A 15,096-nucleotide genomic window follows, 5' to 3' on the forward strand; every position below is an offset into this window, starting at 1 on the left:
CACCGTAGCATAAAGTCGAATTGCACTTAGTGCAGAGCACTTTTAAATATTGAAATTGAGGACGGATGTCCAATTTTTGGGCTGATGGATGCACTCTTGAAGTGCTCGGCTGCGATGAGGTGGAAGGCGCAGGAGCAGGAGTGTTTCTCATCCATCAGCACTCTTGTCGTGCAAGATTGTTCGGATGAAGGGTCGCATGAGTATTTCTTGTTAGGATCCCCTCGCGACAGCACTCTTTTGCAAATCTTGCACGTGACCAAGGTGGCATTGGTCTTTATTCTGCCCCTCGGGAAAAGTAAAAATTTCCACACCACTGAAGAAAAACGTTCTTTGTGTGGTAACTTCTCCAAAAATTCATCCTCAGATGTATGAGGAGATGCAGGTGATGCCTGCTGCCCTGAAGCCATTTATAGTTGAAAAAAGTTAGAGCTAAGTGTAAACTTAGTCTAAAAAATCTTCTTCTCTGCAAAGAGATGGTCCTCCAAAGAAGGTCAAAGAAGAATGATTGAATTGGGTGGGGTCTTTCAATAGTTAGAACAGGAAGTGTAATGAACCAATCAAATCTCTTTTTTTGCAGGTCACATGGGATCCGCGCACCGTGCGCTTACGCAGCACGCACCCAGCGCGCATCCGCGAAATTGAATTAAAAAAAATTATAGGATTAGTTGTAAAAATATATTAGTTTTAAGACTAGTTTAGAGTTTGTCTTCAATTAATATTCACATGAAATACATATATATGTCGTGGAAGCGTGTAAACGTCACGTTACGTACATCGAACATGTCGCTTATAGGCTGGGAGTAGCGTACCAGTCGCATTGCAATCGCGCACTAAACACGTACCCAACGCATACCATGCACGGAAGCTATCATGTAGGGATCGAGAACGGTGCGCATAGGGTGCGCGGATCCAAAAACATGGGAAAAAAATATATAAAATAAAGTTTTAAACATATAGTTAAAAAAATATTTTGAAAAATATGTTAGAAAAACCCATTAAATTCATATAATATTTTTTAATTTTTAAAAGAATTAATTGAAAAAATAAGTTTAAAAAATGTTGATAAAAAAGTATTTAAAAAAAACATAATTAATGAAATTGACACACTGAATTTGAAAAATATAGAATTCCAATCAAAATCATTAAACATGATAACTTCAGAGATAAGTTAAAGATAGGAATTAGCATTTAAAAAACCTTTGAAATTCACTGAAAAAACCTTAGGTTTCATGCACGTTATAGTTAGGAATTGGCATTTCAAAAACCTTTGAAATTCACTGAAAAAACCAAAGGTTTCAGGGTGTTATTGATAGGAATTGGCATTGTTAAACCTTAGAAATTCACTGAAAAAACCATAGGTTTCAGGGGCGTTATAGTTAGCTGGACATTTCCCTCATACAAAACCTTAGAAATTCCCCTGTTATAGTTAGTTCAGCTAACTATAACTCGCGCCCCCGCAATGCACTGCTAATGACGTCACATATTACATCACTCATGACATGGTCAGTGACATCACTGATGACGTCACTGATCTATGCACGCATGGTGAAAAACGAGCCATTTCATATTACAGGATACAGTCAATCTATAACTATATACATAGGTAGTTTATTGTAAAATAAATATATAAAAAATATAATAATACATACATAACCATAGGTTTCACACACGTTACAGTTAGGAATTAGCATTTAAACTAGGCCTGGGCAAAATTTCCGTTCCGTTCGCGGAATTTGCGATAATTTGGCATTTCCGCGTTCCGCGGAGAGCGCGGAAATGTCAAAATTTCCGCATTACGCAGCTTTGCGATAATTTGGTTCTTGCTCGTGCTGTAAAATAATACATTCTCGCGCGCGCGCGATCGCCTTACCTGAATCCCCGCGTTCGCCGACAAGTTTTCCCGATCCGGTCGCGTTCTCCATGAGATGTTGTATTGTTTTAGCCATTTGCGCTGTCTCGCGACAGTTCGCGTCCGCAGTGACGTCATGCGTCGCGCGATCACGTCTTTTTTCTCGCGATCATGCACCGTGAGACAACTGAAAACAAGATGGCCGCGCCCGCAAGCAACCACATGGGTAAGTTGGCGACCCGCAACCATGCAGAAAATCTCGCGAACATGCCGGAAAAAAACTTCCGCATCTTCGCGATATTTCCGCTTGTTTGCGGAGATTTTGAAAATTTTCGGGATAATTTGCGAAAGTCGCTTTCGCAAATTCCGCCCACCCCTAATTTAAACATCCTTGCAAATTCACTTAAAAAACCATAGGTTTCACACATGTTATAGTTAGCTGGACATTTCACTCGTAAAAAACCATTGAAATTCCCCTGTTATAGTTAGTTCAGATAAATATAACTCGCGCGACCGCCACTCTATCACAAGGATGATGTCATCAGTGATGTCATGAGTGAGGCCACTGACCATGTCATGAGTGATGTAATATGTGACGTCATGAGCAGTGGATTGCGGGCGCGCAAGTTATAGTTATCTGAACTAACTATAACGGGGGAATTTCAATGGTTTTTTACGAGTGAAATGTCCAGCTAACTATAACATGTGCAAAACCTATGGTTTTTTAAGTGAATATATATATATATATGCGGCATGATTTATTTATTTATTTACCTTGGAGATGCAACCTGAGGGGGCATGCGCTATACATTTTTTTAAGTTATGGCACAATAATAGTGGGTGTTCCAACATAATGGATGAGATGGTTATACATTTCCTGTGCTATAGAAAATGTTATAAATTGTATATATATATATTTTTTAGAGGATTGATTATGCATCATGCATACAATAGTCACATCTTTATGCACTATGCTTTTTTCCATATATCCTTTTTCAAGATATTGCAATTTCCACTATGTATATATTATTTGTATTGCACTTTAAAGTATTTTTATGCATTTTCTATCTCAAATCATGTGACCAATATTTCTTCTATGTTTATGATTGGGACACGGTATATATGTGAAAGAAAAATGGTGCTAACTAGATTGAGAAAGGGTGCTGTGTCAGCCAAAACGTTACTCTCCTTTCTGCTGGGATGGAGGATGCCCATTACAATAAAAAAAACATAATCCAGCAGCCCTCATGTACGTGCTCTCTTCCTTCTGAAGTAAGAGTTGTGTTTATATATATATTACCTACTGGTGGTCGCCAGTAGGTAGTTATAGTTAGATCCTGGTTTCCATAGGAAAAGCGTTTTTTGATTTGCTAATAACTTTGGGGTTGTTTGACGAATCTTCGCAAAATTCTCCCCAAAAAAAGTCAATCCACGTCGGCTCCTATCCTTAAAGTTTGGGGGTGATTCAACAAGCAGGGGCTGAGAAAAAAGGGGGTCCCAAAATGCAATTTCCCCATGTTAAATTCCATAAAATTTTGAGACAGGCTACAGGCCGAACTGCTGAACAGAATTATCCCAAATTTGGCAAAAAGGTAGTGCTTGGTTCAGAAAGTGACCTATTTTTTAAATGGTGTAAATCCGTTCGGTAGTTGATGAGAAATTCAAAAAATAAGAGTCAGAAAATCAATTTCCCATAGGAAACTTTAGGCAAGGCTACAGCTCGAACTGCTGAACGGAATTATGCCAACTTTGGCATAACGGTAGAAAATCCATTCAGTTGTTGCTGAGAAATTCAAAATTAAAAGTTTTGATATCTATGGCCACGGTGGAGTCGCGACCCCTCCCGACCAGGAGCTTTATTCTAATTGGCTGTCAACACTCCAAACCAGGAAGTGTTGGCAGCCACCTTGTGACTTGGTAGAACTGAGTCACATGAAAACAGTGAAACAAATGTTTTGAAACAAGAAAAGGGGGCAGGGTAGTAACACCCAGACCCACTAGGCCTGCTCAGGGGGTCACACTAGGACCCCAAGGGGCAAAAAAAAGCATTAAAAAAAATAAAATTGGCAAAATTCACGCTGGGGTTGCGAATCCCGCCGAAATGTAAAAATAAAACGAAGCGCGGGCTCCTGTGCTTCATTTATTGAGGCCCCTGGGTGGGCCAGGTCCCGGGGTCATTGCCAATAAATATATGCAGGGGCCCACGGGTTCCCTCGCAGCCCCGGGGACCGCAGCCCACAGGGCTTGCTTAAAATGATGTGCGGGAGGGCGCTCGGACCTCCCGCAGCCCCAGGGACCTCCACCCCCCTGGGGCTTCCTTTTTAATGCGTAAGAGGGACTTAAAAAAGGCCCCCCAAGCCCCGGGGACAGTCATCTCCTGTGGCTTTTATAAATTATTTGGGTGGGGCACACGCCCCACCACATGCCCCGGGGACCGCCACCTCCCTGGGGCACTAACATGCAAATGCGGGGGTCCGTTACAGGCCCCCGAGCCCCAGGGACCACCACCTCCTGTGCACTAGGTGGGAGGGGGTCATGTGGCCCCCCTCCTGGAGCCCTTTATAGCCCTGGGGACCGCCACCCCCCAGGGCCGGCTCCTGCATTGTCCTGGGGTGCCCACCCCCGGACACTGCTGTTTCCTATGACAGTGCAGGAGCCGTGCTGCTCCCGCCCTGTCATAACAAACACTGGCTTGGATTTTGTAAGCAAGACCAGGTTTCCTGCTCTCGCTTACAAAATCCAAACCAGATTGCTTTTCCACAAGGGGAGCTGCATGTTAGCAGCTCCACTTGTGGAAAAGCAATGCCGGCTCCTGCAGGAGGCGGAAAGCCGGTGGGACCATGGGGGAATTGGGGTCCCCCCACGGTCCCAAACAGATAGGGCCCTAAAAAAAACACAGCAGGCCGGCCCTGGGGGATGAGGTCCCCGGGGGCCATAATTGGCCCTCCGTTAAATAAATAAAAAAAAGGGTGAGCAGGCCCTGGGGGATGTGGTCCCCAGGACCAGAGGTGGGGATGGGGTCTTCCTGGCCGGAATTGGCCACGGGAGGGGGGCTCACTCGGCCCCTTTCCCATTCCTATATTTTTTTAAAAAATTTTTTAAAAGGGATCAGGCCCTGGGTGATAGGGTCCCCAGGACCCAAAAAAGCCAAAAGAAGGGGGGCAACAAAGCCTCCCTTCTAAAAAAAGAAAATAAAAAGACCGGCATCGTGCTCCGCCCCCTCCCAGCAACACTCTGCCAACCCGCCATGTGGCGTGTTTTAAGTTGAGGAAGTAATTCCCCTTCAATACTGAGGGTCCCAGGGGGCCAACTAGCACACCAGGTACCTCAGGTATGCGGCACAGTGCTGCCTTGCAGAGAGGTGGCCCGAGGCCACGCCCCTTTTTACACCTCTCTGCAACGCAGCTCTGTGGCACTTACTGGAGGTACCTGGCGGGCTAGTTGGACCCCCGGGTCCCTCTGGATTCAAGGGGATTTAAACCCCAATATACAACGCACCAGGGGGTGCGTGTGCACAGTGGTGCTGGGAGGGGGCATAGTTTGATTTGACAAGTGTGCAAATGTGCCCTGTGGCGCGTTTTAAGCTGGAGGATTAAGTCCCTTTCAATCCTAAGGGTCCTTGGGAGCCAACTAGCCCACCAGGTAACTCCAGTAAGCGCCAGGGAGCTGCTTTGCAGAGTTGTGGTCCAAGGCCATGCCCCCTTTTTACACCACTCTGCAATGATATCTGTGGCACTTACTGGAGGTAGCTGGTGGGCTATTTGGCCCTCAGGGACCCTCAGGGATCAAGGAGACTTAATTACCCAACTTAAAATGCGCCACAGGGCGCGTTTGTGCACTTGTCACATCAGGCCCCGCCCCCTCCCTGCATTACAGGGAAAACTTGCCCTATGGCACATTTTAAGTTGGGGGATTAATTCCTCTTCAATCCTGAGGGTCCCTTGGGGCCAACTAGTCCACCAGGTACCTCTTGTAAACGCCACAGAGGTGCATTGCAGAGAGGTGCTCCGAGGCCATACCCATTTTTACACCACTCTGCAAATGCGGCTTCTGGTGCACTGCTGGTGGGGCGATGAGGTCCCCTTGTGTCCTGAGGACCTCAAGACACAATAGAACTTCATCCTCTGAGCAGCAGTGTGCCAGAAGATGCGTTTGCAGCGTGGTGTAAAAAGGGCTTTGCGTCAGAAGGTGAATGTACCTGTTGGGCTACTTGGCCACCAAGGACCTTCAGGATTCAAGGGGACTTAATAGGGACGTCATAGTTAGAAATTAGCATTTAAAAACACATTGAAATTCACTCAAAAAGCCATAGGTTTCAGGTACGTTATACTTAGAAATTAGCATTGAAAAAACCTTAGAAATTCACTGAAAAAAAACATAGGTTTCAGGGATGTTATAGTTAGCTGGTCATTTCACTCTTACAAAACCATAGAAATTCTACTGTTATAGTTAGCTCAGCTAACTATAACTCGTGCCCCCGCAATGCACTGCTGATGACGCCACATATTACATCATTCATGACATTGTCAGTGACATCACTGATGACATCTCAAATGACATCACTGGTGACATCATTTTGATATCTGCATTGAATGGACCTATGAGATAAAGTTTAACATTTTTAATGATTCCGAGTAATTTAAAAATGTACAATACTTTCTAATGCCTTGCAATATATGCATTCTGTAAGAGGCATAATCATACATCAAATTGCCAACTTTATCATGTGAAAGTGAAATATTTTTCGGGACAAAGCCAAAGTACACTCTTTGTATTGTTGAAATAACTGATAAGAATATGTCCTGCCGAAAACTGCTCTGTTATGCCAGACCTAAAGTTTTGGTTAACCATAATGATGCTCAAGGAAATAAAACTAATGTGGATACCTCTTTCAAAAGAAAACTTTGTGTTAAATAGTACCTTGACGTAAACTTAGTTCCACTAGTTTGTTTCCAATGCCATGCCATAAACAGATTTTGTTTAAAGGATGGTATTATTAATAAATTCAGCAAAAAACACAGAATGACTCAGAAAGGCTACACACCTGTTAAGTATTTTCAATTTCAGTTACTAACCATGACGGTTAGAGACTAAGGTCTAAGGGTGATCAAAGTACAGGACTCGTTTGGTTAAAGTGGTAGTTTGTATACATTAAAAATATGTTAACAAAATATAAGTACACATTTTGCACATATAAGAATAAAGTAACAGTAAATGACTTACTCAACTGACACAACAATTGCATTTAATCTGTCTGCGATCAATCTTGTCAGAAAGTCGTATGAATCTGCAATTAAGTAAAAAGAAATCATTAGTAAAATGCACATTAATATACTGATTGACAGTGAAACTGCAGTGCAGAAATGTAAGAAGATGCAGCCACTGGTGATTGGGGGGGGATACACACACCACACCTTTGCACAAATAATAATATATCTAAGTACATTTCAATGTTAAGCAATTGTTTGGGGTAATACATGAGCACATATCCAGGGTTCGTTAGATCGTTATGATGGTGCCAAAAAAGGGCTTGGTTTTACACATATAAAAATGTATGACAAAAAGTGTAAAATGTATTTCTTGAAATAAACATATAAAAATATTGAAATGATATGGAAACATTAAATGTATAAGGTGAACAGATTCAATTAGTGGAAAGCATAATGAGAATGGTTATGCTTTTGTGTATGTCTATTGTACTGTGCTTTTAAAAAAAAAAAAAATCTAACAAAAAGTTACTTTGACGATGGCTGTCTACGGTCGAAACACGTCAGGACGGACATCGTGCCATGACTGAAAAATAAACAAATATGCAACTAACTGGGGGTGCCTGCATTTACTCTTCTTGGAAGGGGCTGTTGTTTGATATGTATATATATATATGTATATGCACAGATATTATCTACTGGCGGTCGCCAGTAGATAGTTATAGTTAGGACCGAGTTCCCATAGGAAATCTGAAAATTATATTTTGAATAACTTTGGTGCCGGTTGACTTATCTTCGTGAAATTTTCAAAACTAATGGGGCGCTCCGCTCAGCTCCTACCCTGAAAGTCACGGGGTGATTCGTCAAGCGGGGGCTGAGAAAAAAGGGGGGTCCCAAAACACGTTTTCCCCATGCATTTTCCCATAGGACCTTTAGTCGAAGGTACAGCCCAAGCGGATGAACAGAATTACTTGAAATTTGGCAAAGAGGTAGTCCTCAGGTCAGGCATGTGCCTTTTGCTTAAATGGTGTAAATCCGTTCAGTAGTTCCTGAGAATATCAAAAGTAAAATCACATATATATCTGAGCGGAGCCTAACCACACATCTCATCATGAGATCTGATTGGCTGTCAGCACTTCATCCAAGAAGTGTTGGCAGCCATCTTGGGACCAATATACATGATAGCACCTCATTAAAAGCATTGCAGTTAATAGAAGGTATTAAGACTTCAGTTACATTATAAATCATTTGTTGATGGTACCATACTCATTTTAGGAATTGTGGTGTGTTCTAAGGTGATTTTACCATGTGAAAAAGCCTTCTGCTGTGATATCATGAATCATGTTTGAGAGAAAACTATTTTCTCATGCTTTTCCCACAGAGGTTTGGAAGGTGATCTATAAGCTAACTGAGAGCATATTTTCTGTAAATTCACATTATCTTTCTCAGTCATGTGAGAATGAAGTCTGACATTCTCAGTAAAACATGTACATCCAACTAGGGCAGAGACTGTCAGTTGATTCCTTTGTGTTCTACTGCAGCTTCCCAGAGTATTCTAAAGAACAAATAGAGCGCTATCAGTCCTACTTATGACAAACGTATGGCACACCTGAAGCCATCTTGGTTGGAATAAAGTGGTAATTCTTAAAACATTTAATTTAAAAAGGAACAAAATGAGGGGGTTCATTCTGCCATAGAAAGTATGATTAGTGCTGCAGAAAGACAAATTAGAGCACATTTTGAGTGACTTCTCAAATCCTCTTCTATTTCATAAACTTTTTTTGACATGCAGACTGAAACATGCACTTTCAATACCAGCAGCAGACTTCCCTGGTGAGCAGTAGCTTTACTACAGTGATCTAATAAGCAACTAGAGTGCTAACATTCTGAATTTATGGCAAATTTGTGACACATCTGAATGCCTTCTTGATGGAGTCAAAGTAAAAAACTGAAAGTATTTCCTACTGAGGAGACTGTAGTAAATGAGGAAATTTGGAAACTTCATAACAAATAAGTCTCCCAAAATGGCCACCAGAGACGAAAGAGCCCAAATGTAGCCCAAATATCACCCAGATGTAGCCCCTGCACGACCCCCTACACTGCCCGAACACCACTGCACTGCCCTAAACCCTAAAACACCACTCTCCAGCATGACCCCCTACACTGCCCGAACACCACTGCTCTGCCCTAAACCCTCAAACACCACCCCCAACACGACCCCCTACACTACCCAAACACCTCTGCACTGCCCTAAACCCTAAAACACCACCCCCAGCACGACCCCCTACACTACCCAAAGAACACTGCATTGCCCTAAACCCTAAAACACTTCCCCATAAACTACACAAACACCACTGCACTACCCTAAACCCTAAAACACTACCCCCAGCAGTACACCCTACACTACCCAAACATCACTACACTACGCTAAACCCTAAAATACTACCCCCAGCAGTACCCCCTACACTACCCAAACACAACGGCACTACCCTAAACCCTAAAACCCTACCCCCAGCAGTACCCCCACACTACACAAACACCACTGCACTACCCTAAACCTTAAAACACTACCCTAGCATGACCCCCTACATTACCTAAACACCACTGCACTACCCAAAACCCTAAAACACTTCCCCAGAACAACTCCCTACACTACCTGAACACCACTGCACTACCCGAAACCCTAAAACGCTACCCCCAGTACGACCCTCTATCCTACCCAAACAACACTGCACTACCCTAAACCCTAAATCTACCTCCAGCACGACCCCCTACAAAACCCAAACACCACTGCACTACCCTAAACCGTAAAACTCTGCCCCAGCATGAGCCCCTACACTACCCGAACACCACTGCACTACCCAAAACCCTAAAACACGACCCTGAGCACGACCCCCTACACTACCCGAACACCACTGCACTACCCTTAACCCTAAAACACTTTCCCCAGCACGACCCCATACACTACCAAAACACCACTGCTCCACCCTGAACCCTAAAACACTGCCCCCAGCCTGACCCCCTATACTACACAACCACCACTGCACTGCCCTAAACCCTAAAACACTACCCTCAGCACAACCCCCTACACTAGATAAACACCACCGCACTGCCCTAAACCCTAAAACACTATCCCCAGCATGACCCACTACACTACCCAAACACCACTGCACTACCCTAAACCCTAAAACACTACCCCCAGCATGACCCCTTCACAACACAAACACCACTGCACTACCCTAAACCCTAAAACACTACCCCCAGCATGACCCCCTACACTACCCGAACACCACTGCACTACCCTAAACCCTAAAACACTACCCCAACATGACCCCCTAAACTACCCAAAGACCACTGCATTACCCTAAACCCTAAAACACTACCCCCAGCATGACCCCATACACTACCCAAGCAACACTGCACTACCTTAAACCCTAAAATACTTCCCCAGCACGACCCCCTACACTACCCAAAGACCACTGCACTACCCTAAACCCTAAAACACAACCCGCATGACACCCTACACTACCCAAAGACCACTGCACTACCCTAAATCCTAAAACACTACCCCCACACAACCTCCTACACTACCCAAAGACCACTGCACTACCCTAAACCCTAAAATATGACCCCCTACACTACACAAACACCGCTGCACTACCCTAAACCCTAAAACACTACCCCCAGCACGACTGCCTACACTGCACAAACACCACTGCACTACCCTAAACCCTAAACACTTCACCCTACACTACCCAAACACCACTGCACTACCCTAAACCCTAAAACACTACCTCCAGCACAACCCCCTACACTACCCAAACACCACTGCACTACCCTAAAAGATAAAACACTACCCCTGCAGTACCCCCTACACTACCCAAACACCACTGCACTACCCTAAACCCTAAAACACTACCCCCAGCAATACCCCCTATACTACCCAAACACCATTGCACTACCCTAAACCCTAAAAAACGACCCTCAGCAGTACCCCACATTTTTTGCACGCCACTGCATCATCTTCAGGTGGGATCTTTTGATGGATTGTGTGCTGCTCAGTCATGTGAATTTCCTTGTTCACCCACCTCAACCATTTGCACAATTTGAATGTCAGGGAAAAGCTGCATCACAGAAGGTGTAACACAAAATACAGATTTATAGACAAGTTTAAGATAATGGATGCTAATAATGAAACACATGGGCACACGCCTGTTTGTCCTAGACCGGAATCCCAGGTAATTATTTGGTCATTTTTCCTATTGGGGTCTCTAGACCGGTCCCATTCATAGTGTGTAATTCTTCAAGCGTTTGCTAACTATCTTGTCTTCAATTGCAAGTTTCCAGTCTGTAAGGTATTTGGAAATGAGTGGTGAGGTGCGAGTACCCACAAAGACAAGGTAATTCTGTTTATGTTCCTCGTTGTGTTGGGGGTTGCTGGGTGAATAGATTCACTATCTGCACCCCTTTTCTTTTACAGGTTCGTGAGACCGTTCTACGAATAATTGCACAGGCAGACGTGAGTACAGGCAGAACAAACAGGTAATTGTTTGGTAGAGTTAAAGTAGTGCATCTTCTGTTGCAGGTTTCGCAGCTAGAACCCCACACATTGAAACGAGCGTACATGAGTACAAGCAGAAGAGGTAATAGTTTGGTAGAGTTAAACTGTGATGCATCTTGTACATTGTAGTATAATATACTTACCCATGTTTTCTTCAATTGCAGGTTTCGCAGCCAGAACCCCGTACATTTAAACAGGCGTACGTGAGTTCAAGCAGAAGAGGTAATTATTTGGTAGACTTAAACTGTGGTGCATCTTGAACATTGTAGTATAATATACTTACCCATGTTTTCTTCTGTTGCAGGTTTTGCAGTCAGAACCCCATATATTTAAATAGGCATACGCGAGTTCAAGCAGAAGAGGTAATTGTTTGGTAGAGTTAAACTGTGGTGCATCTTGTACATTGTAGTATAATATACTTATCCATGTTTTCTTCTGTTGCAGGTTTCGCAGCCAGAACCCCATACATTTAAACAGACATACACGAGTTCAAGCAGAAGAGGTAATTGTTCGGTAGAGTTAAACTGTGGTGCATCTTGTACATTGTAGTATAGTATACTTTCCCAAGTTTTCTTCTGTTGCAGGTTTCGCAGCCAGACCCCCATACATTTAAACAGGCGTACGTGAGTTCAAGCAGAAGAGGTAATTGTTTAGTAGAGTTAAATTGTGGTGCAGCAAGTACATTGTAGTACAATATACTTACCCATGTTTTCTTCTGTTGCAGGTTTCACAGCCAGAACCCCATACATTTAAACGGGTGTATGTGAGAACAAGCAGAAGAGGTGATTGTTTGGTAGAGTTAAACTGTGGTGCATCTTGTACATTGTAGTTTAATATACTTACCCATGTTTTCTTCTGTTGCAGGTTTCGCAGCCAGAACCCCATACATTTAAACAGGCGTACGCGAGTTCAAGCAAAAGAGGTAATTGTATGGTAGAGTTAAACTGTGGTGCATCTTGTACATTGTAGTATAACATACTTACCCATGTTTTCTTCAGTTGCAGGTTTCGCAGCCAGAACCCCATACATTTAAATGGGCGTACGTGAGTACAAGCAGAAGAGGTAATTGTTTGGTAGAGTTAAACTGTGGTGCATCTTGCACATTGTTGTATAATATACTTCCCCATGTTTTCTTCTGTTGCAGGTTTCGCAGCCAGAACCCCATACATTTAAACAGGCATACGCGAGATCAAGCAGAAGAGGTAATTGTTTGGTAGAGTTAAACTGTGGTGCATCTTGTACATTGTTGTATAACCGATTGCATTCATGAGCTGGCATCAACGTAAGCCATGTTCCCTTATTTTGCAGGATTTGTGGCACAGCTGGTTCAAACCGGTGGGCATGGAAATGTTCAAGTGCAAAGCTGTATCTTTGGGAGAGTGCAGTGCTTCACCACAAAGGAAGAAATGTTGCCTTGTATTCAAGGAAGTGTGAATGAAAGAAATTGTGGAGGCAGAGACACAGAAATCACGAAGCAAGTTTTGTGTGCAACTCAGGGAACTTTCCATTGTTGGGGACTTTTCTACAGGGAAGAAATGGAGTGATGGCTGGAAACTGGATTACATGAAACGCCATCTACTTAGCAAAGTACACAAGTCTGCCATGGTGATATTGAGAAACAGAAGTGCTGCTGCCAGGTTTGGTTTTGGAGTGCGGGCAATGCTGACAGAAACTGCCACTAACAAAGCAAATAGAATGGAAGTAGTTGAATCTCAAAGACCTATACGTGTTGCTGGCAGTCAAGATGAATACTTCAATGTTATCTGTACAAGACATCCATGACCACCTAGCTTTGTATGTCAAGATACCAGACAGCTGGAGGAGCAAGAACTATGCCTTTGAGTTCCTTGAGGCCATCAATAGTGTGATACACTGTGAAGCCATGGCAGAACTTCAGCATGCTTTGTATCACACATTGATAATTGATGAGAGCACAGATATTTCTGTTACAAAAATGCTCATCCTGTACTTCAAGTTCCGACCTGTAACATCAACAGAGCACAAAACACAGTTTGGGGGCAAGGTGAAGCTGACTAGTTGTAATGCTGAGGCTATCACTACTGCTGTGAAAGAATTCTACACTGCCAATGAACTGGACCTTATGAAAATGGTCATGTTCACATCCAATGGTGCGTCTGTGAGGTTGTTTAAGAATAATGGTGTTGCTACTCGCCTTAAACAATCCATTCCTCATTTAATTGAGCTACATTGTGTCACCCATCGAGAAGATTTGGGAGTTGATGATGCCTGGAAGAGGGTTCCAATGGTTAAAGAGATGGAGACATTATTGAGGACTGTCTAAACTGTGTTCTCCAGATCTCCTGCGAGGAAGTCCAAGCTGGATGAAATTGCATCGGTCACTGAATGTGAAGTAGTCTCTTTTCAACCACTAAATGAAGTCCGGTGGCTTTCAAGGCATTTTGCTGTTGGTGCACTAATTCGTAATTACGAGGCTGTTCTTAAGTACTTTAAGCAAGAGAAAGTTGAGGCGAATGATCCAGTTGCAAAATATTGTTACAAAAAGCTATCAAACTCCAACTATCATATTTCACTTGCAGTACTTAATGACATTCTGGGTGAATTTGCATCTTTGTGCAAACTATTCCAAAAAAGTTCTTTGACTACTGTTGAAGTTGTACAGTATGCAAGAGTAAAGATTGGCCAAGTTAAGCAACATTATTTGGGAGACACTGTCTTTTGGAGCAGCAATGTAAGAGATCTGATGGTATTGTACAAGGAAAGGCAAGAGTTTGACAGTGGGCCTATTTTTTCTTTTGTTTCCCTTCTTTGTGAGCACATGCAAAAAAGGTTCCCTGAAGATGAGCTGAAAGAATGGGCAAGTTTTGAAATCCAGGCAATAGCAACACAATCACATTTTGATTTTGGGACTGAGAATATACAAAGACTTGTTGAAAAGTATAAAAATGTCTTGGTCTGGGTGATTGTGAAACACCAGAAGATGTTGTTCGACAATACAGAGACTATAAATATGTGGTGGCAGAACATGTACAGGGTGGGTTATTTACCACCTTTCAAGACATGGTGAATTTCACCGTACGCAATGCTGCTCAGTATAGTGTGGTGTCTCAGCTTATTGATGTCTGCGCAACGTTTCATGCATCTAGTGCAGATTGTGAACGAGGATTCAGCATCATGAATACTATCAAGAGTAAATTGAGGAATAGACTAGAGCAGAAGCATTTGGATATGCTGATGAGGAAAAAGGCCTACCTCCTGAATGGGAAAGTTGACCTAGATAGAGTTTATCAGCACTGGAAAAATGGCACGGATCGCCGTGAGAAGCAACCCTGTCACCCCTCTAGTGATGCCACTTGACATGTCTCCCTTATTGTTTATATGTGATATTGTATTGGCTCTCAACATTTCCCCACCCAATGAACAGTGCTCCAGTTAAGAATATTTATTAAAATCTTATGATGGTACCACCATTGAAGCCTTGTGCTTTTCTAAATTTGAAG

The 15,096-nt window shown here is 43.0% G+C and overlaps 1 protein-coding gene across 1 annotated transcript in view; it reads right to left on the reverse strand.

Annotated features, from left to right (window-relative positions):
* Window positions 1-15,096, reverse strand: part of LOC146785617 (arylacetamide deacetylase-like) — a 320,075-nt gene that overhangs the window by 169,204 nt on the left and 135,775 nt on the right. Inside the window, exon 3 of the mRNA XM_085634880.1 lies at window positions 7,073-7,136. Within this exon, the coding sequence (XP_085491006.1) occupies window positions 7,073-7,136 (64 nt within the window). The remainder of the gene's footprint in view (window positions 1-7,072; window positions 7,137-15,096) is intronic.

Source organism: Triturus cristatus, chromosome 11 (assembly GCF_964204655.1).
Source record: "Triturus cristatus chromosome 11, aTriCri1.1, whole genome shotgun sequence".
NCBI lineage: Eukaryota > Metazoa > Chordata > Amphibia > Caudata > Salamandridae > Triturus > Triturus cristatus.